Source organism: Pristiophorus japonicus, chromosome 5, assembly GCF_044704955.1.
Source record: "Pristiophorus japonicus isolate sPriJap1 chromosome 5, sPriJap1.hap1, whole genome shotgun sequence".
Classification (NCBI taxonomy): domain Eukaryota; kingdom Metazoa; phylum Chordata; class Chondrichthyes; family Pristiophoridae; genus Pristiophorus; species Pristiophorus japonicus.
Genome location: NC_091981.1, coordinates 236,078,408 through 236,104,447, shown reverse-complemented (window position 1 = coordinate 236,104,447; position 26,040 = coordinate 236,078,408). Strand labels below are relative to the sequence as shown.

Below are 26,040 nucleotides of genomic sequence, written 5' to 3'. Positions count from 1 at the left end.
TAAAGGCGAGGTGGCCGAGGCAAGTAAAAAAAAACATACCTTGGTTTTCGTGGTGCTGCTCCGTTTTCTTCATGGAGTTCTGGCTGCGATCGCTCAGCCCGGCACTCTGCTTCAATGCTGGGCTGATCGCGCGGCACCCTCACTCTCTAGGTGATCCAGATAGGTCCTTTTTAATTTACAGAGCCTGCAGTTTGGGCCCTTCATTTTATGGGAGGGAAGGGCCCCTTGGACACGGTTGCGCTGCACAGCCTCATGTTAGCGCTTCAAGAAGGAAGTGGAGCGCTTGATTTAGCACTCCACTTCCTTCCAGGAGCGCGAATGCACATTTTTTGAGAGTTGCGAAACTGGCGCTAAGTTTCCTATCTTTCAAATGTTACCGGCCCAAAAGGACGGTAATGAATTTCTCCTTCCTTGTCTCCAGCATAGCCGTGCTCATAGCCCAAGATCCAGGAATGCCAATCCTAGCCTCAGTCCGAAAAAAAAGTGTTCACCCATCTGAGATATCAAGTGGACCTCTATTTTAGTTTCAATCCTAGGTATCTCTATGTTCCCTGCTTCAGTCTTATGAACACCTGTGCCTGCATCAGCTCCATGAATGCCTTTTCCCCTGGCCCTGATCCCTGAACTGTTTCTGTACCCTCACCATGCACCCTCCCCCCACACCACCACCACCATCCAGAAATGTCTGCACTCCTGGTAGCCGAAGAAAGGCCTCAACTTGCCTCAGGCCCAAGTGGGCTTCATGCTAGCCTTGGCCCCACAAATGTCTGCTCTTCTTGCCTTGGCCCCAGAAATGCATACACTTATGGCTTCAACCCCAGCAATGAGTGAGTGCACTTTCTGCCTTGCTCTAGGTACATCTCTGCTCCTGGATTCAACCTCAGGAACATCTCAGCTAACAGCCTCATTCCTGCAAACACCACTACTACCTGTCTCAGCTTCAGATACATTTTTCCAACCCTGGTTTTAACAGTAAGAAGGTCTTTGTCTACCTCAGCCTTCAGGATGATCAGATGCAATTCAAAGAATGCCTCAATCCCAGCCATGATCTTAGGAACATCCATGCTCTGGGCACCACCTCCAGGAATATCTGTACTCCTGGCTTTTCCCTGGCTCTCTGTTTAGGTTTTTCGGCCTCTGAGAAGAAATACTTTCTCTCCATTTTCTACCCTGAGAGCCATATACTATTGAGAATCATCGGCACACACCAAATCCATTATACTTTTATACGGTGTTTTATACCCTGATATATTTGGAATTTTTTACAAGTTATGCAGGATTTTACAAGTAATGCTTTTATATTTATAATTATATTCAACATTCTGAATGTTATCACTATTTAGTTTTTGCTTCTTTGAACTAATTCCTACCTCTGTTCTCCCATTTGCATCACAAGCTAAGGAAGCCACAACTAGTGCAGCCTTGCTCTGCACCAGAGTGTTGCTAGACTTCAATGGTTCCACGATGGCAGTCATAGCTCCATAACTCTGAATACTGGCGCGTATAGGTTCCTGTAGGGCTAGGTTTGTGATTGCAGTAGCAGCATTGGCAACAGTGCCATCTCTCGACTCAGCCAGCAATTTCACCAATGGCTCCACACCATCAACATCAAATACAGCACTGTTTCAAATGAAATAAATATTAGAAACAAGCTTTTCTTCTTAAACTTGATCAGAATTAAAAAGGTACCTCTTGGGAAAACATTTATCTCCATATGTATCTCAAGTAGATATTTATTTAGATATCTCATTATTTGAAAATAATCACAATTACAGGGTTCCTCTGTGATTTATAAAGGAAATAGTGGAGAACCAATGGTCTAGCGAGAATAAGGAACGGAAAGAATTTAGTATTGTAAAAAAAAAGTACCGGAGAAAGTAATGGAACTGAAAGCCAATAAATCCCCTAGACCTGATGGCCTACATCCTAGCATTTTGAAAGAGGTGTCTATAGAAATAGTGGATGTATTTGTTGTCATCTTCCAAAATTCCATACATTGTAGAATGGTTCCCGTGGATTGGAAGGTAGCAAATGTAACGAGGGAGAGACAAAAAGGGGAACTATAGACCAGTTAGCCTTACATCAGTAGTAGGGAAAATGCTAGAATCTATTAATAAGGACGTGGTAACAGGGCATTGAGAAAATAATAATAGGATTAGGCAGAGTTAACACGGATTTATGAAAGCAAAATCGTGTTAAGAGTTTTTTGAGGTTATAACTAGCAGAATAGATTAGGGGGAAACCAGTGGATGTGGTGTATTTGGATTTTCGGAAGGCATTCGATAAAAGTGCCGCACAAGAGGTTATTAAACAAAATTATGGCTCATGGGATTGTGTGTAATATAATAGCATGGATTGAGGATTGGTTAATGGACAGAAAACAGAGAGTAGGAATAAACGGGTCATTTTCAGGTTGGCAGACTGTAACTAGTGAGGTCCCGTAATAAGCAGTGCTTGGGCCTAAGCTATTCACAATCTATATCAATGATTTGGATGAGGGGACCAAATGTAATATATTCAAGTTTGCTGATGATGCAAAGCTATGGGGAATATAAGTTGTGAGCAGGATGCAAAGAGGCTTCAAGGGGATACAGACAGGCTAAGTGAGTGGGCAAGAACATGGCAAATGGAATGTGGAGAAATGTGACGTTATCCACTTTGGTAGGAAAGATAGAAAAGCAAAGTATTTTTTAAATGGTGAGAGATTGGTAAATGTTGGTGTTCAGAAGGACCAGACTGATTCCTGGGATGGGGGATTGTCCCATGAGGAGAGATTGAGTAGACTAGGCCTATATTCTCTAGAGTTTAGAAGAATGAGAGGCGATCTCATTGAAGCATACAAAATTCTTACAGGGCTTGACAGGGTAGATGCAGGGAGGATGTTTCCTCTGGCTGGGAAGTCTAGAACCAGAGGATCACAGTCTCAGAATAAGGTGTCGGCCATTTAGGACTGAGATGAGGAAAAATTTCTTCACTCAGAGGGTGGTGAATCTTTGGAATTCTATACCCCAGAAGGCTATGGAGGTTCAGTCTTTGAGTATATTAAAGGCAGAGATTGATAGACTTTTAGATATTAAGGGAATCAAGGGATATGGGGATAGTGCAGGAAAGTGTTGAGGTCGAAGTTTAGCCATGATCTTATTGAATGGCAAAGCAGGCTCGAGAGGCCAAATGGCCTACTCCTGCTCCTATTTCTTATGTTCTTATGTTCCATTGGCTCAGTAAAACTATCCCAATGTCAATGTGTTTTGTATCTCATCCTTTTTCTATGTTTTATGGAAGAAAGAAAACATACTCTATCTCCTTCAGTGGACATCACTTGAGCATCCTTGAATGGAGAAATACTAACTGGGCTCCATAATGAACTCTATAAACAAAATCATTTTCAAAATAAACCGAAAACATAATTAGCTACTTCAGAAACATCTATGGAGTAAGAGATTACTATTTATAAGAAAGGTCAGGATTGATAAACAGTCACTTGGCACAAGGAAGCTCATCTCTCCCATGTCTAGTACTTACCCCAGGACTTCTCTTCATCTTTAAATAAGACGAGTGACTAAAATCTTGGTTAGAGATAGGTTTTAAAGGGTCTTAAAGGAGGAGAGGTGGAGAGGTTTAGGGAGGGAATTACAGAGCTTAGGGCTTAGATAGCTGTATGCAGACCTGCCAATGAGGGGCTGAAGGGAGTGGAGCGTGTGTAAGAGGCCAGAGTTGGAAGAACAGAGTTCTTGGATGGGTGCAGGGCTGGAGGAGGTTACAGACATAGGGAGTGGCAAGGCCATGGACAGATTTAAAGATGAGGATGACAATTTTTAATCTGAAGCATTGGTGCACTTGGGGGCAATGTCCACAGAAAGCACAAGGATGATGAGTGATCGGGACTTGGTTTTAGCTAGAGTACTGGCAACAGAGGTTTCCATTAGCTCAAGTTTATGGAGGGTGGAAGATGGGACATCAGCCAGGAAAGCTTTGGAATAGTCGAGTATTGAGGCAACAAAAGTATGGATAAGGGTTTCAGCAGCAGATGGGCTGAGGCAGTGGTGGATATGGGTGATATAATGGGGGTCTTTGAGATGGAGAATATGTGCTAAGAAACTCATCCCAGGGTCAAATAGGACGTTGCAGTTGCAGACAGTCTAGTTCACCCGACAGTCACCAGGGAGGCAGATGAGGGAACGGAGTTGGTGATGGTAGCTGAAGACAATGGCTTCGGTCTTCCCAATATTTAATTAGGAGAAACTGAGGCTCATTCAGGACTGGATATTGGACTGGAGGACTGCTAACATTAAACCGTTGTTTAAAAAGGGAGAAAAGGATAGACCGAGTAATTACAGGCCAGTCAGCCTAACCTTGGTTGTGGGACAATTATTGGAAAAAATTCTGAGGGTCAGGATAAATTTTCATTTAGAAAGACACGGATTTATCAAGGACAGTCAACATGGATTTGTTAAAGGAAAGTCATGTCTGACTAACTTGATTGAATTTTTTGAGGAGGTAACTAGGAGGGTCGATGAGGGCAGTGCGTATGATGTAGTGTATATGGTTTTTAGCAAATCTTTTGATAAGGTCCCACTCGGCAGACTGGTCAGAAAAGTAAAAGCCCATGGGATCCAAGGCAAAGTGGTAAGTTGGATCCAAAATTGGCTCAAAGGCAGGAAGCAAAGGGATGGATGGGTGGTCGATGGATGTTTATGTGATTAGAAGGCTGTTTCCTGTGGGGTTCTACGGGACTCAGTACTAGGTCCCTTGCTTTTTGTGCTATAGATATATATCAATGATTTAGACTTGAATGTAGGGAGTATGATCAAGAAGTTTGCAGATGTTACAAAAATTGGCCGTGTGGTTGATAATGAAGAAGAACGCTGTAAACTGCAGGTAGATATCGGTGATGTAAAACCAGAAAATGCTGGAAATTTCAGCGGGTCAGGCAGCATCTGTGCAGGGAAGCAGAGTTCACTTTTCGGGCTGATAACCCTTTGTCAGAACTGGCGAATGTTCGAAATGAACAAATTCTTTAGGAGCACTGAAAAGGGGAGGGGAGGAAAGAAAAAAGGGATGGTCTGTGATAGGGTGGAAGACAGGAGAGATTAGAGAGAGGAAAGGGATGATGGGCCGACTTGAGTGGTAATAGCAGAAGTTAGAAAAAGATTAGTTTAGATAGGGTGTGAATGGCAGGATAATTATCAGCTACCATGAGAAACAAAGAGAGAGACATCAGAGCAAAATATGGGCAGAGATTAAGGTCAGAAATTGTTGAACTCGATGTTGAGTCCAGAAGGCTCTAAAGTGCCTAAACGAAAGATGAGGTGCTGTTTCTCGAGCTTCCATTGAGCTTCATTGGAACAGTGCAGGAGTTCGAGGTATCAGAGTAGGAGTGGAGTGGAAAATTAAAGTGACAGGCGACTGGAAGCTCAGGATCACATTTACGGACTGAATGGGGATGTTCCGCAAAGCGGTCACCCAATCTGCATTTGGTCTCCCCAGTATAGAGGAGATCATACCGTGAGCAGCGAATACAGTATACTAAATTGAAAGAAGTGCAAGTAAATCGCTGTTTCACCTGGAAGGAGTATTTGGGGCCCTGAACAGTGGGAAGGGAGGAGGTAAAAGAGCAGGTGTTGCATCTTCTGCGCTTGCACGGGAAGGTGCCATGGGAAGGAGAGGGGATGCTGGGGGTGACTGTGGAATGGACCAGGGTGTCGCAGAGGGAGTGGTCCCTGTGAAGAGGGCAACTGGATTGGACGTCACCAAAATATAGGTCACTGATTGGAGGGTGGGCAGGTACAGTGTGAGCGGCGAGGTTAGGGTGAAGGAGCGACGAAAGATTGTAAAGCGACGTGATCAGGGTCCAGGAGAGGCATGAGTTCGGGGCCCAGAAGAGGCAAGGACCCAGGAGCAGCACAGGCCAGCCAACACGGCAATATGTGTGTACACTAAGTCCGTGCAGCAGAACTGGTCTCCAGTTGTCTTGGTTAATCTTTGCCACTGGACCAAGACCTAGCTCTGACAAGCCCGTGTGGTGGCTGGTGTGCAACCACATGTTTAAAAAAAATCCGCGCACAGGCATCTTCCATCCTTCAATATGCAGTTCTGGACCTGGAATATTAGGTCCTTCATTGAAACACCTGTGAACTCATCCCTTTTTGGTGAAGTAAGTCATCCTCGATACGAGGGACTGCCTAGGAAGAATGAAGAAGGAAGAAGGTCTCTTTGGAATGCTGAGAGGTGGGGGGGGAGGGGAAGATGTCATTGGTGGTGGGATCACGCTGGAGGTGGCAGAAATGGCGGAGGATAATCTGTTGAACGTGGAGGCTGGTGGATAAGTTGAGGATAAGGGGAATCCTGTCGTGGTTCTGAGAGGGAGGGGAAGGGGCGAGAGTAGAGGTGCGGGAAATAGAACGAACACGGTCGAGGGCCATGTTAACCATGGTGGAGGGGAATCCTAGGTTGAGGAAAAAGGAAGACATATCAGAGGCATTAATGTGGAAGGTGACTGGTCAGGTGGGCAGAACAGTGGCAAATGGAATTCAATACGGAGAATTGTAAGGTAATGCATTTGCAGGGGGTGGGGGGGGGTGTTAACAAGGCAAGGGAATACACAATAAATGGTAGGACACTGAGAAGTGTAGAGGAGCAGAGGAACCTTGGAGTGCATGTCCACAGATCCCTGAAGGTAGCAGGACAGGTAGATTAGCTGGTTAAGAAGGCATACGGGATACTTGCCTTTATTAGCCAAGGCAAAGAATTTAAGATCAGGGAGGTTATGCTTGAACTGTATAAAACACTAGTTAGGCCACAGCTAGAGTACTGCGTTCAGTTCTGGTCACCACAGTACAGGAAAGATGTGATTCCACTAGAGAGGGTATAGAGGAGATTTAAGAGGATGTTGCCTGGACTGGAGAATTTTAGCTGTGAGGAAAGATTGGATACGCTGCAGTTGTTTTCTTTGGAACAGAGGAAGCTGAGGAGAGACCAATTTGTCTAAAATTATGAGGGGACTAGATAGAGTGGATAGGAAGGACCTATTTCCATTAGCAGAGTGGTCAACAACAAAGGGGCATAGATTAAAAGTCATTGGTAGGAGGGTTAGAGGAGATTTGAGGAGAAATTGTTTCACCCAGAGGGTTGTGAGGGTCTGGAACTCACTGCCTGAAAGGGTGGTAGAGGCAGAAACCCTCACCACATTTAAAAAGTACTTGGATATGCACTTGGAAGTGCCGTTACCTACAAAGCTACAGACCAAGAGCTGGAACGTGGGATTAGGCTGGATAGCTCTTTTTCGGTCGGCACAGGCACTATGGGCCAAATGGCCTCTTTCTGTGCTGTAAATTTCAATGATTCTATGGACAAGTATGCGGACCACAAAGAGACAGTGGAGTGGTCATGAGAGGTGGTGGTGAAGTAGAGCTGTATGTCATCAGTGAATATGGTGAACATGACTTCATGTCTTTGGAAGATGTCACCGAGGGACAGCTTGAAGTTGAGAAATAGGAGGAGACAAAGGATAGATGCTTGGGTGATGGTTAAGAGTCAGGAAGAAAAGCCATTGCAGGAGGTCTCTGGCCATGACTAGGTTGGTAATAGTGGAACCAAGCAAGAGCAGTCCCACTCAGCTGGACAACGGAGCAGAGGCATTGGAGGAAGATGGCGTGGTTGACAGTGTCAAAGGCCGCAGAGATCAAGAAGAATGAGGGGAGGATAGAACAATATGGCCATAGTTACAAAGGATGTGACGACTCAGTCATTTGATTACCCTTTTGATTATGGTCGTTTCAGTGCTGTGGCTAGGGCAGAAACTTGATTGGAGAGGTTGAAACATAGATTCCAAGAATGATGGGCATGAATTTGGGAAGTGACCACGTTCAAGGACTTTGGAGTGGAAAGGGAGGTTGGAGATGGGGTGGTAGTTTTCAAGGATAGACGGTCAAGGTGAGTTTTTTTGAGGAGGGGGAGATGACGGCAGATTTGAAAGGGAGGGGGACAATACCGGAGGAGAGGGAACTATTTACGATGTGAACAAGCATGAGGGTCAGGAAGGGACGTTTGGTGGTCAGCATTTTAGTGGGATTAGGGCCAAGAGAGCAGGAGGTGGAACAAGATGAGTTCAGAGAGGGCATGAGAGGAGGTGGAAGAAAAACTAGTGAAAGATATAGGTTCAGGACGAGGCAGCAGAGGCAGCTAAATGAGTCATAAGAACATAAGAAATAGGAGCAGGAGTAGGCCATTTGGCCCCTTGAGCCTGCTCCGCCATTCATTAAGATCATGGCTGATCTGATCCTGGCCTCAACTCCACTTCCCCGCCCGCTCCCCATAACCCTCGACTCCCTTATCATTCAAAAATCTGTCTATTTCTACCTTAAATACATTCAGTGTCCCAGCCTCCACAGCTCTCGGGGGCAGAGAATTCCGAAGATTCACAACCCTCTGAGAGAAGAAATTCCTCCTCATTTCCATTTTAAATGGGCGACCCCTTATTCTGAAACTATGCTCTCGGGTTCTAGATTCCCCCATGAGGGGAAACACACGTTTCTTGTCAGGCGACCTCAGAATTTTACACGTTTCAATAAGATCATCTCTCAGTATTCTAAACTCCAATGAGTATAAGCCCAACCTGCTCAACCTTTCTTCAGATGACAACCCCTTTATCTCAAGAATCAACCTTGTGAACCTTCTCTGAACTGCCTCTAATGCAAGTATATCCCTCCTTAAATAAGGAGACCAAAACTGTACCTAGTACTCCAGGTGTGGTCTTACCAACGCCCTGTACATTGAGTCTGAGCCCCAAATCTCAAACCATGCTCAGGGTTCTTATATTGACTGGTATAGAAGTTAAGCACATTGTCCTTTCATCTCTGGGACTAAAGTTTAAATTCAGCAAAAATCTTTTGACTGCAATGATCTTGTATGTTTGGAGATGCCTAACCTTGCGGTGTGTAGACATAGCCCCATAATACAACCTGTCCATAACATGACGGTAAAGGCAGCTGAAGCTAGAGATGGAATAATTCACACTGATGTAATGAGATGCTTTTGGCAATCTCTTTTGAGATTGGGAATAAGGCACTTGGTAGGACCACTGTAGATGGACCTTTAGGAGCTGAAATTCTGGAGTTCTGCTGTATTGGCACAAGCGCAGTGGAGCAGGACATCTGTCTGTCCATAGAAATGGCCACTGATCCTATCCCAAATTGCGGGGATAGGGTTATTGACTTGATCAGGCCAGTGTCCATTCCCATAAGGGCACAAAAGCAGCTTTGCCAGTCTGCCAGCAGATGGCGGAGCAACCCACAATCCTACTGCTAGCTGAAGAAAAAATAAGGCTAGTCATTTTTTAGCTCTTAAAGGAGCCATACAGTATTTAAATAACGTAACACTTCCTCGGAGATAGATTTTGTAAGTCAGGCAAGATCTAGGGCCAATCCAAAAGTCCCAGCGGAAGCTCCAATGAAGCCTTAAAATGGGGGAAATGGGCAGAATTTGCAGGGTAGCCCAGGAACTCGCCTGATATGGGGGCGGGAAGAAGATGTGCCTTCTTCCTCACTGGAATTTAAGGTGGCATTTTGGACAGCGTAGAATTTCACCAGAACCACATTCAGCCCCAAATTCTTACCCCTACCCAACCCCAACCGGAATTTTCCTTTTCCACGCTCTTCCAACTCAGGAATTTCAGCCCTTAATCTGCATCTCATGACATACCTGACTTGACAGTGATTTGTGCCAACACTGGGCCTTGAAATTATGGTGTGCAAATATTAGCTTGAAACCTTAGTATAAAACCCATTTGTTTAAATCCCATTTAAAATAAAACTGCAGACTAAAGAATTTCAGACAGGAGTATGAGCAGCTAGGGGCTAAATTAAAAAGCACAACCACAAAGGTAATAATCTCTGGATTACTACCTGAGTCACGAGCAAATTTGCATAGGGTAAATAAGATCAGAGAGATGAACACGTGGCACAAAGGTTGATGTGGGAGAAATGGGTTTTGATTCATAGGGCATTGGCATCAGTACTGGGGTAAGAGCAAGCTGTTCCGTTGGGACGGGCTTCACTTGAACCATGCTATAGGGCTTTAAAGTAAATAGTAGGGGTGGGGGGGCGAGGGTTAATGTGAGCAGAAATTTTAAAAGTCAAAGAGAAAGGAGAAGACAATAGTGCAGGGTAGCAATAGGGATAATGATAACCAGAGTGTGACAGGAAGGGACAGAGCATATAAACATAAGAGTGCATCAGAAAGTGAGGTCAGAATAAGGAAAAACGGTAAAAAGGCAAAATTAAAGCTCCTTATTTGAATGCACGCAATTCGTAACAATATAGATAAGTTGACCGCACAAATAGAAATAAATGGGTATGATCTGATAGTCATTACAGAGACATGATTGCAAGGTGACTAAGGCTGGGAACTGAATATTCAGGGATGTTTGACATTTCGGAAGGATAGGTAGAAAGGAAAAGGAGGTGGGGTAGCTTTGTTAATAAAAAATGAGATCAGTGCAGCAGTGAGAAATGATATTGGCTCAGAAGATCAAGATGTAGAATCAGTTTGGAGATAAGAAATAATAAGGGAAAGAAGTCACTGGTGGGAGTGTCTACGGGCCCCTTAACAGTAGCTACACTGTAGTACAGAGTATAAATCAATAAATAATGGAGGCTTGTAAGAAAGGTACTGCAATAATCATGGGCAATTTTAATCTTCATATAGATTGGACAAATTAAATTGGCAAAGGTAGTCTGGAGGAAGAGTTCATAAGAGTGTATTCGGGATGGTTTCTTCGAACAGTACTTTGTGGAACTAACCAGGGAGCAGGCTATTTTAGATCTGGTAATGTGTAATGAGATGGGATTAATTAATAATCACATAGTAAAGGATCCTCTAGGGAAGCATGATCATAGCATGTTAGAATTTCAAATGCAGTTTGAGTTGAGAAACTTGGGTCTCAAACTATTGTCCTGAACTAAACATTAAGTCAATTACAAAGGTATGAAGACAGAATTGGCTAAAGTGGACTGGGAAAATAAATTAAAGGATAAGACGGTAGATAAGCAGTGGCAGAAATTTAAGGAGCTATTTCATAACTCTCAGCAAAGATATATTCCAGTGAGAAAGATTGTAAGAGAAGGATGAACCATCAGTGGCTAACTAAGGAAGTAAAGGATGGTATCAAATTGAAAACAAAGTCATACAATGTTGTGAATATTAGTGGTAGGCCAGAGGATTGGGAAATTTTTAGAAACCAGCAAAGGACAACTAAAAAAATAAAGAGAGAAGATAGATTATGAGAGTAAACTAGCAAGAAATATAAAAACAGACAGTAAGAGCTTCTACAGGTATATAAAAAGTAAACGTTGGTCCCTTGGAGGATGAGAGTGGGGAATTAATCATGGGAAACAGGGAAATGGCAGATACTTTGAACAAATATTTTGTATCGGTCTTCACGGTAGAAGACACTACAAACATCCCAATAATAGATAATCAAGGGGCTATAGGGAGGGGGGAACTTAAAACATTCACTATCACTAGTACTAGGCAAACTAATGGGACTAAAGGTGGACAAGTCCCTTGGACCTGATGGCCTGCATCCTAGGGTCTTAAAAGAAGTGTTTGCAGAGACAGTGGATGCATTGGTTATAATCGACCAAAATTCCCTGAATTCTAGAGAGGTCCCAGCAGACTGGAAAAGAACATAAGACCATAAGAAATAGGAGCAGGAGTAGGCCTTTTGGCCCCTCAAGCCTGCTCCGCCATTCAATAAGATCATGGGGCTGATTTGATCATGAACTCAGTTCCACTTCTCTGCCCACTCCCCAGAACCATTTACTCCCTTATCGCTCTAAAATCTGTCTATCTCCGCCTTAAATATATTCAATGACCCAGCCTCCACAGCTCTCTGGGGCAGATAATTCCACAGATTTACAACCCTCTGAGAGAAGAAATTCCTCCTCATCTCTGTTTTAAATGGGCGGCCCCTTATTATAAGACTATGTCCCCTAGTTTTAGTTTCCCTTACGAGTGGAAATATCCTCTCTGCATCCACCTTGTTGACCCCCATCATTATCTTATAAGTTTCAATAAGATTGCCTCTCATTCTTCTGAACTCCAATGTGTATAGGCCCAACTTACTCAACCAATCCTCATAAGTCAACCCCCCCATCTCCGGAATTAACCTAGTGAACCTTCTCTGAACAGCCTCCAATGCAAGTATATCCTTCCTTAAATACGGAGACCAAAACTGTATGCAGTACTCCAGGTGTGGCCTCACCAATACCCTGTACAGTTGTAGCAGGACTTCTCTGCTTTTATACTCTATCCTCCTTGCAATAAAGGCCAACATTCCATTTGCCTTCCTGATTACTTGCTGTACCTGCATACTAACTTTTTGTGTTTCATGCACAAGGACGCCCAGGTCTCTCTGTACTGCAGGACTTTGCAATTTTTCTCCATTAAAATTATAATTTAATATGTAAACCGCAAATGTAACACTCTTATTTAAGGTAGAAGGGAGACAGAAAGCAGGAAACTATAGACATATCATCTGTCATTGGGGAATTGCTGGAGTCCATTATTAAGGAAGTCATAGCAGGACATTTAGAAAATCATAACACAGTTAGGCAGAGTCAGCATGGATTTATGAAAGGGAAATCATGTTTTGCAAATTTGCTAGAGTTCTTTGAGGATGTAACGAGCAGGGTGGATAAAGGGGAACCAGTAGATGTAGTGTATTTGGATTTCCAGAAGTCATTCGATAAGGTGCCACTTAAAAGGTTACTGTAGGTTATAAGCAGGTTGGGCCTATACTCATTGGCATTCAGAAGAATGAGACGTGATCTTATTGAAACATATAAGATTCTGAGGGGGCTTGACAGGGCAGATGCACAGAGGATGTTTCCCCTCGTGGGGGAATCTAGAACTAGGGAGCATAGTTTCAGAATAAGGGGTCGCCCATTTAAAACGGAAATGAGGAGGAATTTCTTCTCTGAGGGTCATCTGAGGAATTCTCTACCCCAGAGAGCTGTGGAGGCTGGATTATTGAATATACTTAAGGTGGAGATAGACAGATTTTTGAATGATAAGGGAGTCAAGGGTTATGGGGAGCCGGGAAGGGAAGTGGAGTTGAGGCCAAGATCAGATCAGTCATGATCTTACTGAATGGCAGAGCAGGCTCGAGGGGCTGAATGGCCTACTCCTGCTCCTATTTCTTATGTTCTTATGTTATGTTCTTAAATATTTTACACTGATATTTACATAGTGTAATTCAAGGTTCGGGTGTGCAAAATGGATAATTATTCCATTCCTTAACACTCATATTCCTCTTAATGAACACCAAAATTTACAGGACAAAATCTGCATGATAAACTCATAGTTAGAGATTAATAATAAAAATGCTTACCTAGCATTGCTGGAATTAGCAGTTGTTAGATTTGCTAGAGCTAGGGCTGCAGCCTCTTTCATTTCTTCATTATCACTCGTCAATAGTGAAACCAAACGAAGAATACCTTCTGCAAACAATATTTTAGAAACCTAGTTTTAACATGACACGCAAGTGGTTGTCGATTATAAGATTTACTGTTCATAGGAAAACAATTTAACCTTTGAATAATATTATATCATTCACTTACCTTCGGTTCTGAAAGTCTCTTTGCTAGCTGCATCTTCACACATAACTGACACTGCTTCACAAGCTGCTATTCTGACTCCATCATTGTTGGTTCCCAAAAGTACGACCAGTGCTTTTTCCACATTATCTAGATGGAAAATCTGTCTAATTTCACCTTGTATCATTAAGAAGAGACAAATCAATGTGAAGGAAAGTTTCAAAACAAAAAAGCCATAAAAATGGAGAATTCTTTGTACATCTAATAACTGTAAAAACAAATGAAAAGTATGAAAAACTGACTGAGTTAATGAGATATATAGGGCCTTTAATTCTTCAAAAATAAGACCTTACATCATTCTTAAATCACTGACATTTTTGTACAAGCCAGCAGATGGTGCTTAACTTAATAAAATCAATAGCAAAGAGAGCTTGAGCACAGAGCTTAGAGACAGAGCTGGGAAATATCATAATCAGAGTGGATTACAAGCAGAGTAGAAGAATTTGGTAATAGTAGGAATTGGTGGAGACGATAAATTCATTGTTAGGTGTTAGGTAAGTAATCATCAGATTGGAATTTAACTTTGTCTTGCAACATTAAAAAAATTGCATGGTCAGTGGCAGTTAGCAGTTAACAGCTATGAGCTGTAAGTGGTTTCTTGATTATGTGGTAAAAGAGGTGAGCTAGAACAATAACTTGTAAAACGTGCCAAGGCGCTTGGGAAATGTCCCAAGAAACTTATTAAGCAGTTGTAACTTACTTGATCCAATAGGTATATAATTAGGCACGAGGTTGCGAAATCTTAGAGCTTTAAGACAGAGCTGGGTAATATTGCAATTGGAGTGGATCGCAAGCAGAGTAGAAGAATTTGGTGATAGTAGGAATCAGTGGGGTTTCTCTCATGAATTTCGGAGCTTGAGCAGCGGCTGGCGTCACTGCAATGCATCCGCGAGGCTGAGAGCCTGGTGGATCCACGGCACCATAGAAAGCTCAGCTGTATGGGTGGGGGGGGCGGGGGGAGACAGAAGGTCAGAAAAGCAATAGTGATGGGAGATTCAATAGTTAGGGGAACAGACACATGTTTCTGTGGCCGCAAACTTGACTCCAGGATGGTATGTTGCCTCCTGGTGCCAGGGTCAAGGAAGTCACTGAGCGGCTGCAGGACATTCTGAGGGGGGAGGGTGAACGGCCAGAGGTTGTGGTCCATATCAGTACCAATGAAGAGAGATGAGATCCTGCAGGCAGAGTTTAGTGAGCAAGGAAAGAAATCCATAAGCAGGACCTCAAAGGTAGTAATCTCCAAGGTTCCCCCTTGGTGCCAAGGACTAGTGAGTACAGAAATAGGATACAGCAGGTGAATGCGTGGCTAGAAAGATGGTGCAGGAAGCAGTGCTTTAGATTCCTGAGGCATTGGGATCAATTGGGACCTGTACAAACGGGTTGGGTTGCATCTCAACAGGGCTGGGACCAATATCCTCGCGGGAAGGTTTGCTAGTGCTGTTGGGGAGGGTTTAAACTAGCTTGGTAGATGGGAACCTGAGTGTAGATTCAGAAGGGAGGGAAGCAAAGCTGGAAATGGAAGGCAGTAGATTTGTGAGCTTGGAAGGCAGAGGAAAAAAAGGCTAGAAAATAAACAACAACGGGGTTTGGCTGTGCTTAATGGTATGTATGATATTATAGCTATTACTGAGACATGGCTGAAAGAAGGGCAGGAATGGCAGCTTAACATTATTGTTTACAGGCTTTTTAGACAAGATAGAGAGGGGGGGGATAAAAAAGGAGGGGGTCGCAATATTGGTAAAATAAACAATTACAGGTGTGAGAGGGGATGATATGTTAGAAGGATCATCAAATGAGGCCATATTTGTTGAACTGAAGAACAAAAAAGGGGCAATTAGACGGCTGAGAGTGTACTATTGACCCCCATGTAATTAGAGGGAGCTAGAAGAGAACATTTCTGAGAAGTGCAAAAACAATAGGGCAGTAATAATAGGGGATTTCAACTACCCTAATATTAACTGGGATAGAATCAGTGTAAAAGGCAGAATTCTTAAAATGCATTCAGGAGAACTTTTTTAGCCACTACATAGCAAGCCTAGCAAGAGAGGGGGTGGTTCTGGACTTAGTTTTAGGGAATGAAGCTGGGCAGGTGGAAGGAGTATCAGTGGAAGAGCATTTTGGTGATGGTGATCATAATTCTGTTAGATGTAGCGTAGTTATGGAAAAGGACAACGATAGATCAGGAATAAAAGTTCTTGATTGGAGAAAGGCCAATTTTACTAAACTGAAATTTAGCAAATGTGGACTGGCAACAGCTACTTGAGGGTAAATTAGTGTCAGAGCAGTGGGAGGCATTCAAGGAGGAGATAGGAAGGTTTCAGAGCAAATATGTTCCCACAAAGAAAAAGGGTGGGACCTCCCAAATATAGGGACCCCTGGATCTCAAAGGGCATACAGGGTAGGATGAGGCAAAAAAGGGAAGCATATGTCAAATACCGAGAGCAAAATACTATAGAAAGCCTAAAGTACAGAAAGTGCTGGGGTGAAATTAAGAAGGCAAATAGGAAAGCAAAGGGAAGCATGACAAATTATTGACAAGTCAAATTTATAGCTGGTTGATAAATACATAAAGAGCAAGAGGATAACTAAAGAGAGAAAGGGGCCTATTCGAGACCAAAAAGGAAGCTTGTGTGCAGATGCAGAAGGCGTGGGTATGGTTCTTAATGAATAAGAACATAAAACATAATAACATAAAACATAATAACATAAGAATTAGGAACAGGAATAGGCCATCTAGCCCCTCGAGCCTGCTCCGCCATTCAACAAGATCATGGCTGATCTGGCCGTGGACTCAGCTCCACTTACCCGCCCGCTCCCCATAACCCTTAATTCCCTTATTGGTTAAAAATCTATCTATCTGTGATTTGAATACATTCAACGAGCTAGCCTCAACTGCTTCCTTGGGCAGAGAATTCTGCAGATTCACAACCCTCTGGGAGAAGAAATTCATTTTCAACTTGGTTTTAAATTGGCTCCCCCGTATTTGAGGCTGTGCCCCCTAGTTCTAGTCACCCCGACCAGTGGAAACAACCTCTTTGCCTCTATCTTGTCTATCCCTTTCATTATTTTAAATGTTTCGATAAGATCACCCCTCAGCCTTCTGAACTCCAACGAGTAAAGACCCAGTCTACTCAATCTATCATCATAAGGTAACCCCCTCATCTCCAGAATCAGCCTAGTGAATCGTCTCTGTACCCCCTCCAAAGCTAGTATATCCTTACTTAAGTAAGGTGACCAAAACTGCGCGCAGTACTCCAGGTGCGGCCTCACCAATACCCTATACAGTTGCAGCAGGACCTCCCTGCTTTTGTACTCCATCCCTCTCGCAATGAAGGCCAACATTCCATTCGCCTTCCTGATTACCTGCTGCACCTGCAAACTAACTTTTTGGGATTCATACACAAGGACCCCCAGGTCCCTTTGCACCGCAGCATGTTGTAATTTCTCCCCATTCAAATAATATTCCCTTTTACTGGTTTTTTTTCCAAGGTGGATGACCTCACATTTTCCGACATTGTATTCCATCTGTCAAACCTTAGCCCATTCGCTTAATCTATCTAAATCTCTTTGCAGCCTCTCTGTGTCCTCAACACAACCCACTTTTCCACTAATCTTTGTGTCATCTGCAAATTTTGTTGCACTACACTCTATCCCCTCTTCCAGGTCATCTATGTATATTGTAAACAGTTGTGGTCCCAGCACCGATCCCTGTGGCACACCACTAACCATCAATTTCCAACCCGAAAAGGACCCATTTATCCCGACTCTCTGCTTTCTGTTATCCAGCCAATTCTCGATCCACGCTAATACATTTCCTCTGACTCCGCGTACCTTTATCTTCTGCAGTAACCTTTTGTGTGGCACCTTATCGAATGCCTTTTGGAAATCTAAATACACCACATCCATCGGTACACCTCTATCCACCATGCTCGTTATATACTCAAAGAATTCCAGTAAATTAGTTAAACATGATTTCTCCTTCATGAATCCATGTTGCGTCTGCTTGATTGCACTATTCCTATCTAGATATCCCGCTATTTCTTCCTTAATGATAGCTTCAAGCATTTTCCCCACTACAGATGTTAAACTAACCGGTCTATAATAACCTGCCTATTGTCTGCCCCCTTTTTTAAACAGAGGCGTTACATTAGCTGCTTTCCAATCCGCTGGTACCTCCCCAGAGTCCAGAGAATTTTGGTAGATTATAACGAATGCATCTGCTATAACTTCTGCCATCTCTTTTAATACCCTGGGATGCATTTCATCAGGACCAGGGGACTTGTCTACCTTGAGTCCCATTAGCCTGTCCAGCACTACACCCCTAGTGATAGTGATTATCTCAAGGTCCTCCCTTCCCACATTCCCGTGACCAGCAATTTTTGGCATGGTTTTTGTGTCTTCCACTGTGAAGACCGAAGCAAAATAATTGTTTAAGGTCTCAGCCATTTCCACATTTCCCATTATTAAATCCCCCTTCTCATCTTCTAAGGGACCAACATTTACTTTAGTCACTCTTTTCCGTTTTATATATCGGTAAAACCTTTTACTGTCTGTTTTTATGTTTTGCGCAAGTTTACTTTCATAATCTATCTTTCCTTTCTTTATTGCTTTCTTAGTCATTCTTTGCTGTCGTTTAAAATTTTCCCAATCTTCTAGTTTCCCACTAACCTTGGCCACCTTATATGCATTGTTTTTTAATTTGATACTCTCCTTTATTTCCTTGGTTATCCACGGCTGGTTATCCCTTCTCTTACGTCACTTCTTTTTCACTGGAATATATTTTTGTTGAGCACTATGAAAGAGCTCCCTAAAAGTCCTCCACTGTTCCTCAATTGTGCCACCATTTAGTCTGTGTTTCCAGTCTACTTTAGCCAACTCTGCCCTCATCCCACTGTAGTCCCCTTTGTTTAAGCATAGTACGCTCGTTTGAGACGCTACTTCCTCACCCTCAATCTGTATTACAAATTCAACCATACTGTGATCACTCATTCCGAGAGGATCTTTTACGACGAGATCGTTTATTATTCCTGTCTCATTACACAGGACCAGATCTAAGATACCTTGCTCCCTTGTAGGTTCTGTAACATGCTGTTCTAAGAAACAATCCCGTATGCATTCTATGAATTCCTCCTCAAGGCTACCCCGTGCGATTTGACTTGACCAATCGATACGTAGGTTAAAATCCCCCATGATTACTGCCGTTCCTTTTTCACATGCCTCCATTATTCCCTTGATTATTGTCCGCCCTACCGTGAAGTTATTTTTTGGGGGCCTATAAACTACGCCCACCAGTGACTTTTTCCCCTTACTATCTCTAATCTCCACCCACAATGATTCAACATTTTGTTCATTAGAGCCAATATCGTCTCTCATAACTGCCCTGATACCATCCTTTATTAACAGAACTACCCCACTTCCTTTCCCTTCTTGTCTATCTTTCCGAATTGTCAGATACCCCTGCATGTTTAATTCCCAGACTTGGCCACCCTGCAACCACGTTTCTGTAATGGCCACCAAATCATACCCATTTGTAATGATTTGTGCCGTGAACTCATTTACTTTATTTCGAATGCTGCGTGCGTTTAGGTAGAGTGTTTTTAATACTAGTTTTTAAACCATGATTTTTGCCTCCTGCCTTTTGCATTCTTTCTTGGGGTCCTGTTCATCTAAGCTCTCACCCACTCTAACTAACTCAGAGCCCTCTCCTGGGTTCCGAATACTCCTCGCATTGAGGCACCAAGCTTTCAGGCTTGCCCTTTTATTACACTTTGAATCTTTAGAATTTTGCTGTACAGTGGCCCTTTTTGTTTTTTTCCTTGGGTTTCTCTGCCCTCCACTTTTCCTCATCTCCTTTCTGTCTTTTGCTTCTGTCTCCATTTTGTTTCCCTCTATCTCCCTGCATTGGTTCCCATCCCCCTGCCATATTAGTTTAACTCCTCCCCAACAGCACTAGCAACACTCCCCCTAGGACATTGGTTCCGGTCCTGCCCAGGTGCAGACCGTCCGGTTTGTACTGGTCCCACCTCCCCCAGAACCGGTTCCAATGCCCCAGGAATTTGAATCCCTCCCTGCTGCACCACTGCTCAAGCCACATATTCATCTGAGCTATCTTGCGATTCCTACTCTGACTAGCGCGTGGCACTGGTAGCAATCCCGAGATTACTACTTTTGAGGTTCTACGTTTTAATTTGGCTCCTAGCTCCTTAAATTCGTCTCGTAGGACCTCATCCCTTTTTTTACCTATATCGTTGTTACCAATGTGCACCACGACAACTGGCTGTTCACCCTCCCTTTTCAAAATGTCCTGCACCCGCTCCGAGACATCTTTGACCCTTCCACCAGGGAGGCAACATACCATCCTGGAGTCTCGGTTGCGGCCGCAGAAACACCTATCTATTCCCCTTACAATTGAATCCACTGTCACTATCGCTCTGCCACTCTTTTTCCTGCCCTCCTGTGCAGCAGAGCCAACCACGGTGCCATGATCTTGGCTGCTGCTGCCCTCCACTGATGAGTCATCCCCCTCAACAGTACTCAAAGCGGTGTATCTGTTTTGCAGGGGGATGACCGCAGGGGACCCCTGCACTACCTTCCTTGCACTGCTCTTCCTGCTGGTCTTCCATTCCCTTTGCATCTGTTTCACAAAAGGTGCAACAGTGACTACACTTCAAAAAGTACTTTGCTAGCTGTAAAGAGTTCACAAAAGAGAGGGATGATGCAGACATTGTAGTTAAGAAGGAGGGATGTGAAATATTACAGGGTGGATAAAGGAGAACCAGTGGATGTGGTGTGTTTGGACTTCCAGAAGGCATTTGACAAGGTGCCACATAAAAGGTTACTGCACAAGATAAAAGTTCACGGAGTTGGGGGTAATATTTTAGCATTGATAGAGGATTGGCTAACTAACAGAGAACAGCGAGTTGGGATAAATGGTTCATTCTCTGGTTGGCAACCAGTAACCGCAAGGATCAGTGCTGGGACCCCAAATATTTACAATCTATGTTAACGACTTGGAAGAAGGGACTGAGTGTAACGTAGCCAAGTTTGCTGACAATACAAAGATGGGAGGAAAAGCAAAGTGTGAGGAGGACACAAAAAATCTGCAAAAGGACATAGACAGGCTAAGTGAGTGGGCAAGAATCTGGCAGATGGAGTATAATGTTGGAAAGTGTGAGATCATGCACTTTGGCAGAAAAAAATCAAAGAGCAAGCTATTATTTAAATGGAGAAAGATTGCAAAATGCTGCAGTACAGTGGAAGCTGGGGGTACTTGTGCATGAAATACAAAAGGATAGTATGCAGGTACAGCAAGTGATCAGTAAGGCCAATGATACTTTGGCCTTTATTGCAAAGGGGATTGAGTATAAAAGCAGGGAAGTCTTGCTACAGCTAGATAAGGTATTAGTGAGGCCACACCTGGAATACTGCATGCAGTTTTGGTTTCCATATCTACGAAAAGATATACTTGCTTTGGAAGCAGTTCAGAGAAAGTTCACTAGGTTGATTCCGGGGATAAGGGGGTTGATTTATGAGGAAAGGTTGAGTAGGTTGGGCCTCTACTCATTGGAATTCAGAAAAATGAGAGGTGATCTTATCGAAACATATAAGATTATGAGGGGGCTTGACAAGATGGATGCAGAGAGGATGTTTCCACTGATGGGGGAGACTAGAACTAGAGGGCATGATCTTAGAATAAGGGGCCGCCCATTTAAAACTGAGATAAGGAGAAATTTCTTCTCTCAGAGGGTTATAAATCTGTGGAAGTCACTGCCCGAGAGCTGTGGAAGATGGGACATTGAATACATTTAAAACAGAAATAGACAGTTTCTTAAACGATAAGGGGATAAGGAGTGATGGGGAGAGGGTGGGGAAGTGGAGTTGAGTCCATGATCAGATCAGCCATGATCTTATTGAATGGCGGAGCAGGCTCGAGGGGCCATATGGCCTACTCCTGTTCCTATTTCTTATGTTCTTATGAGATAAACATAGTGAGAGAAGAAGTATTATGGGGTTTAACATCTTTAAAAGTGGATAAATCGCCAGGCCCAAATAAAATATATCCTAAGGTGTTAATAGAAGCAAGGGTGGAAATAGCGAAGGCACTGACCATCAATTGTCATTCTTCTGGCTGCAGGTGTGGTGCTAGAGCATTGGAGGACTGCTAATGTTTTACCGTTGTTCAAAAAGGGAGAAAGGGATAGACCGAGTAATTATAGGTCAGTCAGCCTAACCTCAGTGGTGGGTAAATTGTTGGAAAAAATTCTGAAGGACAGTATTAATCGTCATTTAGAAAAGTACGGATTAATTCAGGACAGTCAGCATGGATATGTTAAGGGAATGTCATATCTGATGAACTTGATTTAATTTTTTGAGGAGGTAACAAGGCGAGTTGATGAGAGTAGCGCATTTGATGTAGTCTGCATGGATTTTAGCAAAGCTTTCAACAAGGTCCCACATGGTAGACAGGTTAGAAAAGGAAAAGCCCATGGGATCCAAGGGAATGTGGCAAGTTGGATCTAAAATTGGCTCAGTGGCAGGAAGCAAAAGGTAATGGTCGACGGAAATTTGTGTGACTGGAAGGCTGTGTCCAGTGGGGTTCCGCAGGGCTCAGTACTAGGTCCCTTGCTTTTTGTGATTTAGACTTCAATGTAGGGGGCATGATTAAGAAGTTTTCAGATGATACAAAAATTGGCTGTGTGGTTAATAGTGAGGAAGAAAGTTGTAGACTGCAGGAAGATATCAATGGACAGGTCAGATGGACAGAAAAGAACAGAATTCAATCCGGAGGAGTGTGAGGTAATGCTTTTGGGGAGGGCCAAAAAGGAAAAGGAATACACAATAAATGGTAGAATACTAAGTATAAGAGGAACAAAGGGACCTTGGAGTGCATGTCCACAGATCCCTGAAGGTAGCAGGACAGATAGATTAGATGGTTAAGAAGGCATTCGGGATACTTTAATTAGCCGAGGCATAGAATATAAGAGCAGGGAGGTTATGCTTGAACTGTACAAAACACTAGTTAGGCCACAGCTAGTGTTCTGTGTACAGTTCTGGTCACCACATTACAGGAAAGAAGTGATTGCACTAGAGAGGGTACAGAGAAGATTGACAAATATGTTCCTGGAACTGGAGAATTTTAGCTATGAGGAAAGATTGGATAGGCAGAGGGTTGTTTGATTTGGAACAGAGGAGTCTGAAGGGAGTCTTGATTGAGGTGTATAAAATTATGAGGGCCTAGATAGAGTGGATAGGAAGGACCTATTTCCCCTAGCAGAGGGGTCAATAACCAGGGGGCATAGATTAAAAGTAATTGGTAGAAAGGTTAGAGGGAGTGGAGGAGAAATTGTTTCACCCAGAGGGTGGTGGGGGGTGTGGAACTCACTGCCTGAAAGAGTGGGTAGAGGCAGAAACGCTCATCACATTTAAAAAGTACTTGAATATGCACTTAAAGTGCTGCAACCTACCAGGCTTCGGACCAAGACCTGGCAAGTGGGATTAGGCTGGATAGCTCTTTTTCAGCTGGCACAGATGTGATGGGTTGAATGGCCTCCTTCTGTGCCATTAATTTCTATGGGGCCGAAATTGGTGAAGAGCAAGGGCTGCCCAAGTGCCGCCCAAAGGACCATCGATGGCTGCCAAGATACCTGACGGTACTCTGGGCGGGGCTTTCGGCAAAAAGGTCCCTGAAAGGGCGGCCGGCGGCAAAAGAGGGACTTACGCTGTCGATCTGGGCGGCAGCGGGCGGGAGCTCTCATTCTCGGCAGCAAAGGCGCTTGCCACCCAAGTGCTGCTGAGGATGGAGTCGGGCCCATGGAGGGTCGAAGAGCTGCAAATAAAAAGCATCAAAAAAAACCATCAGAAGACCCTCAGGGGACCCCCATCAAGGTAAGTCGCTGTAAAGAAAATTTTTTAAAATTGTTTACTAACCTTTTTTTTCAGCTCTTCATACCTACTGTCCTCCTCGCAGCGGTCCACCCCTGTTCTGGTGCCGACTCCCGCCCGCACCAATCTGGCATCTCGGCGGGCGGGAGGTCAGTTGCGCCACTTGGCCGTCCGCTGATGTCAGCGGATGGTTCCTGCCAATTCTCCCCTCTCGCCCGCTCCAGACCAAATCGAAACTGGCACTGGGCGCAACTCAAGGAGGAATGTCGGTGGCAGCGGGCGGCAATTGGCGGCAAGGCCATCAATTTCGGCCCCTATGATTCTATGAGCAAAGACGCTCGACAGCAGAAATCATTCTGCCATATCTTAACTATAATAATATGACTTTTTCTGGCTCTAACGTTCCATGCTAACACATTCAAGTCTTAAATTTCTGCACACTTTGTAAAAGACAAGCATATTGTCTACTATCTGCAATTATTGTTATGATATTCAATAAACTGTATTGAATAATAAGGAATTTAAAAAAATGTACATCACACAAAGCGGATTTCTTGTCTGCAGAGTAGCATTCTTTAAATGAAAGCATACAACTGTGCATATATTGGCTAGAATTTCTTGTTAACCAAACTTCCTTGAAAACTTGCAGTAGTACAAAAACAGTCAGTAAAGGTTTACTATGAACATCATGCACTAACACCACAAACTACATTGGCATCTGCAATACAAGCCACTGACTGGCCAAAACAAAGTGAAAATCATCCCATTAAATGAATATGTTTACTTATATAAAAATATAGCATGCTCTGGAGTTATTTCAAGGCAATAGTGGAAACTTGAAGATCAGATGATAGAATAGTACGGCACAGAAGGAGGCCATTCAGTTACAACCTACAGTTTATGATGTCAGATGGAAAGCTTAATTAAATTATCTGCAATCATTCCCAAATATCCATTATTCTGAAAACTGTATGGCAAAATTACAACCACTGTCTTTGCAATTAGGATCCTACAGGCTTATTTCCAATAAATACAAAATTGTAATATAAACACATGACATTTGTTGAGAACAGGACCCAATTTTAAAGTATTTACTACTCCACAGGATTGCTTGAAAACTCTTTTTTTGTGCAAATGGTCCTTGGAGAGTTAATATAGTCGCACAATATTTTCAGCCTGCCCAATAGTTTGCCCAAACTAAAAGCACTTGCTCATTAGCTAAAGAGGCAGACTGGAGAAAACAAAGATGTTATTTGAAACACAGATGTTACTCTGTGGCCCTCTATTTTATGTGACCTAATTAAATTGTAACATGCCTACATTAGAGGACATTTGATAACACTGTATATTAATCTTGCTGGAGACCTATATAGTAATGCAAATTGTTAAAATCACAAAACTGTAATTATGATTTCCTCTGCAAAAATTGTCATAATACTTAAATTAAATGACCATTGGCTTAATAAATAAATAACCTAAATATAATAGGTTAATACATAGGTTAGCAATCTAAACACATGGAAGATAAATTTGGACTAAGTGAAAATTAGAAGACAGTTTTGACTTGTTTCATGTGCAGGAAGAAACATGTTTTATGCAAAATATTATCCACAGCACACATATGGCTTTAAATTACACATGAGACCCAGCCATGAGACCCAGAGATCTGACAGGTCAGCAACCTTTGTAACACAATAATAAAATTCTCCACACAAATTTTCAGAGCTGGTATCCTGCTCAAATTGGGATTGAGCTTGGTTCAGTTACCTTGAAATTAGTTGCATTTACACTGCATTTTTTTCAAACTTTTTTTTTATGGGGTAATTTGAGGCCGGTCTTCCTCCTGTTCTATATCTTTATTTTAATGTTTATCTCTCTGGTCTGCTACCTCTGTAACAATGCTCACTGCTCTTAGGCTGCTTACAATGTCCCCTATAGCTGGCCAGGCAAGACTTTATGATTTTATTTTCCCTCTTATCTCGTAGATACTGCCAGTCTGTGCTCAGCACCCTCAAAGTCAATACAGCTCAGAACTGAGTAGAAGGACTCAAACCAGACTCTGTAGCATTGTGTTAATGTGAATATGTGAAAATGTATAAGCAATAGAGACAGTGAAGTGAACAAAGGAATGTATAAGCAATAGAGACAGTGAAGTGAACAAAGAAATAATGGAAAATAATTAAAAGAATGTCAGACTGCAAATATTACAACATCAGCACCATTAACAGACTTTCTCACGGTCTTGGTTGCTAGTCACGCCAGTAAAATTGTAACATTTACAAGCAATGTGTGAGAAAGCTCCTTGTGAAAAACAGTTGCTGTAACCACTTGCCCGTATTTAATTGGGCAAGGAAGGCCAGGTATCGGCTAATGAGTGGACAAAGGGAAGGAGGGATCACAAAGGATAGGGTGAATTGAATGTCTTTCAATTGTATTACGTACTGAAAGTGTATAACCGTTGTGCCTTTACAATGTAACTTCACTTGTCCGTAGGAAGTGGGTG

General features: G+C 43.0%; 1 protein-coding gene across 6 annotated transcripts in view; it reads right to left on the bottom strand.

Annotated features, from left to right (window-relative positions):
• The window catches only part of armc3 (armadillo repeat containing 3), a 350,931-nt gene that overhangs the window by 165,597 nt on the left and 159,294 nt on the right, over nucleotides 1–26,040 (bottom strand). For 5 of the 6 annotated variants that reach the window (XM_070881406.1, XM_070881407.1, XM_070881404.1 and 2 more), the window contains exons 9-11: nucleotides 13,620–13,772; nucleotides 13,391–13,499; nucleotides 1,371–1,620 (exon numbers count right to left, since the gene is read on the bottom strand). In XM_070881406.1, coding sequence (XP_070737507.1) covers nucleotides 1,371–1,620; nucleotides 13,391–13,499; nucleotides 13,620–13,772 — 512 coding nt within the window. The remainder of the gene's footprint in view (nucleotides 1–1,370; nucleotides 1,621–13,390; nucleotides 13,500–13,619; nucleotides 13,773–26,040) is intronic. The other variant, XM_070881408.1, reaches the window with a different exon arrangement.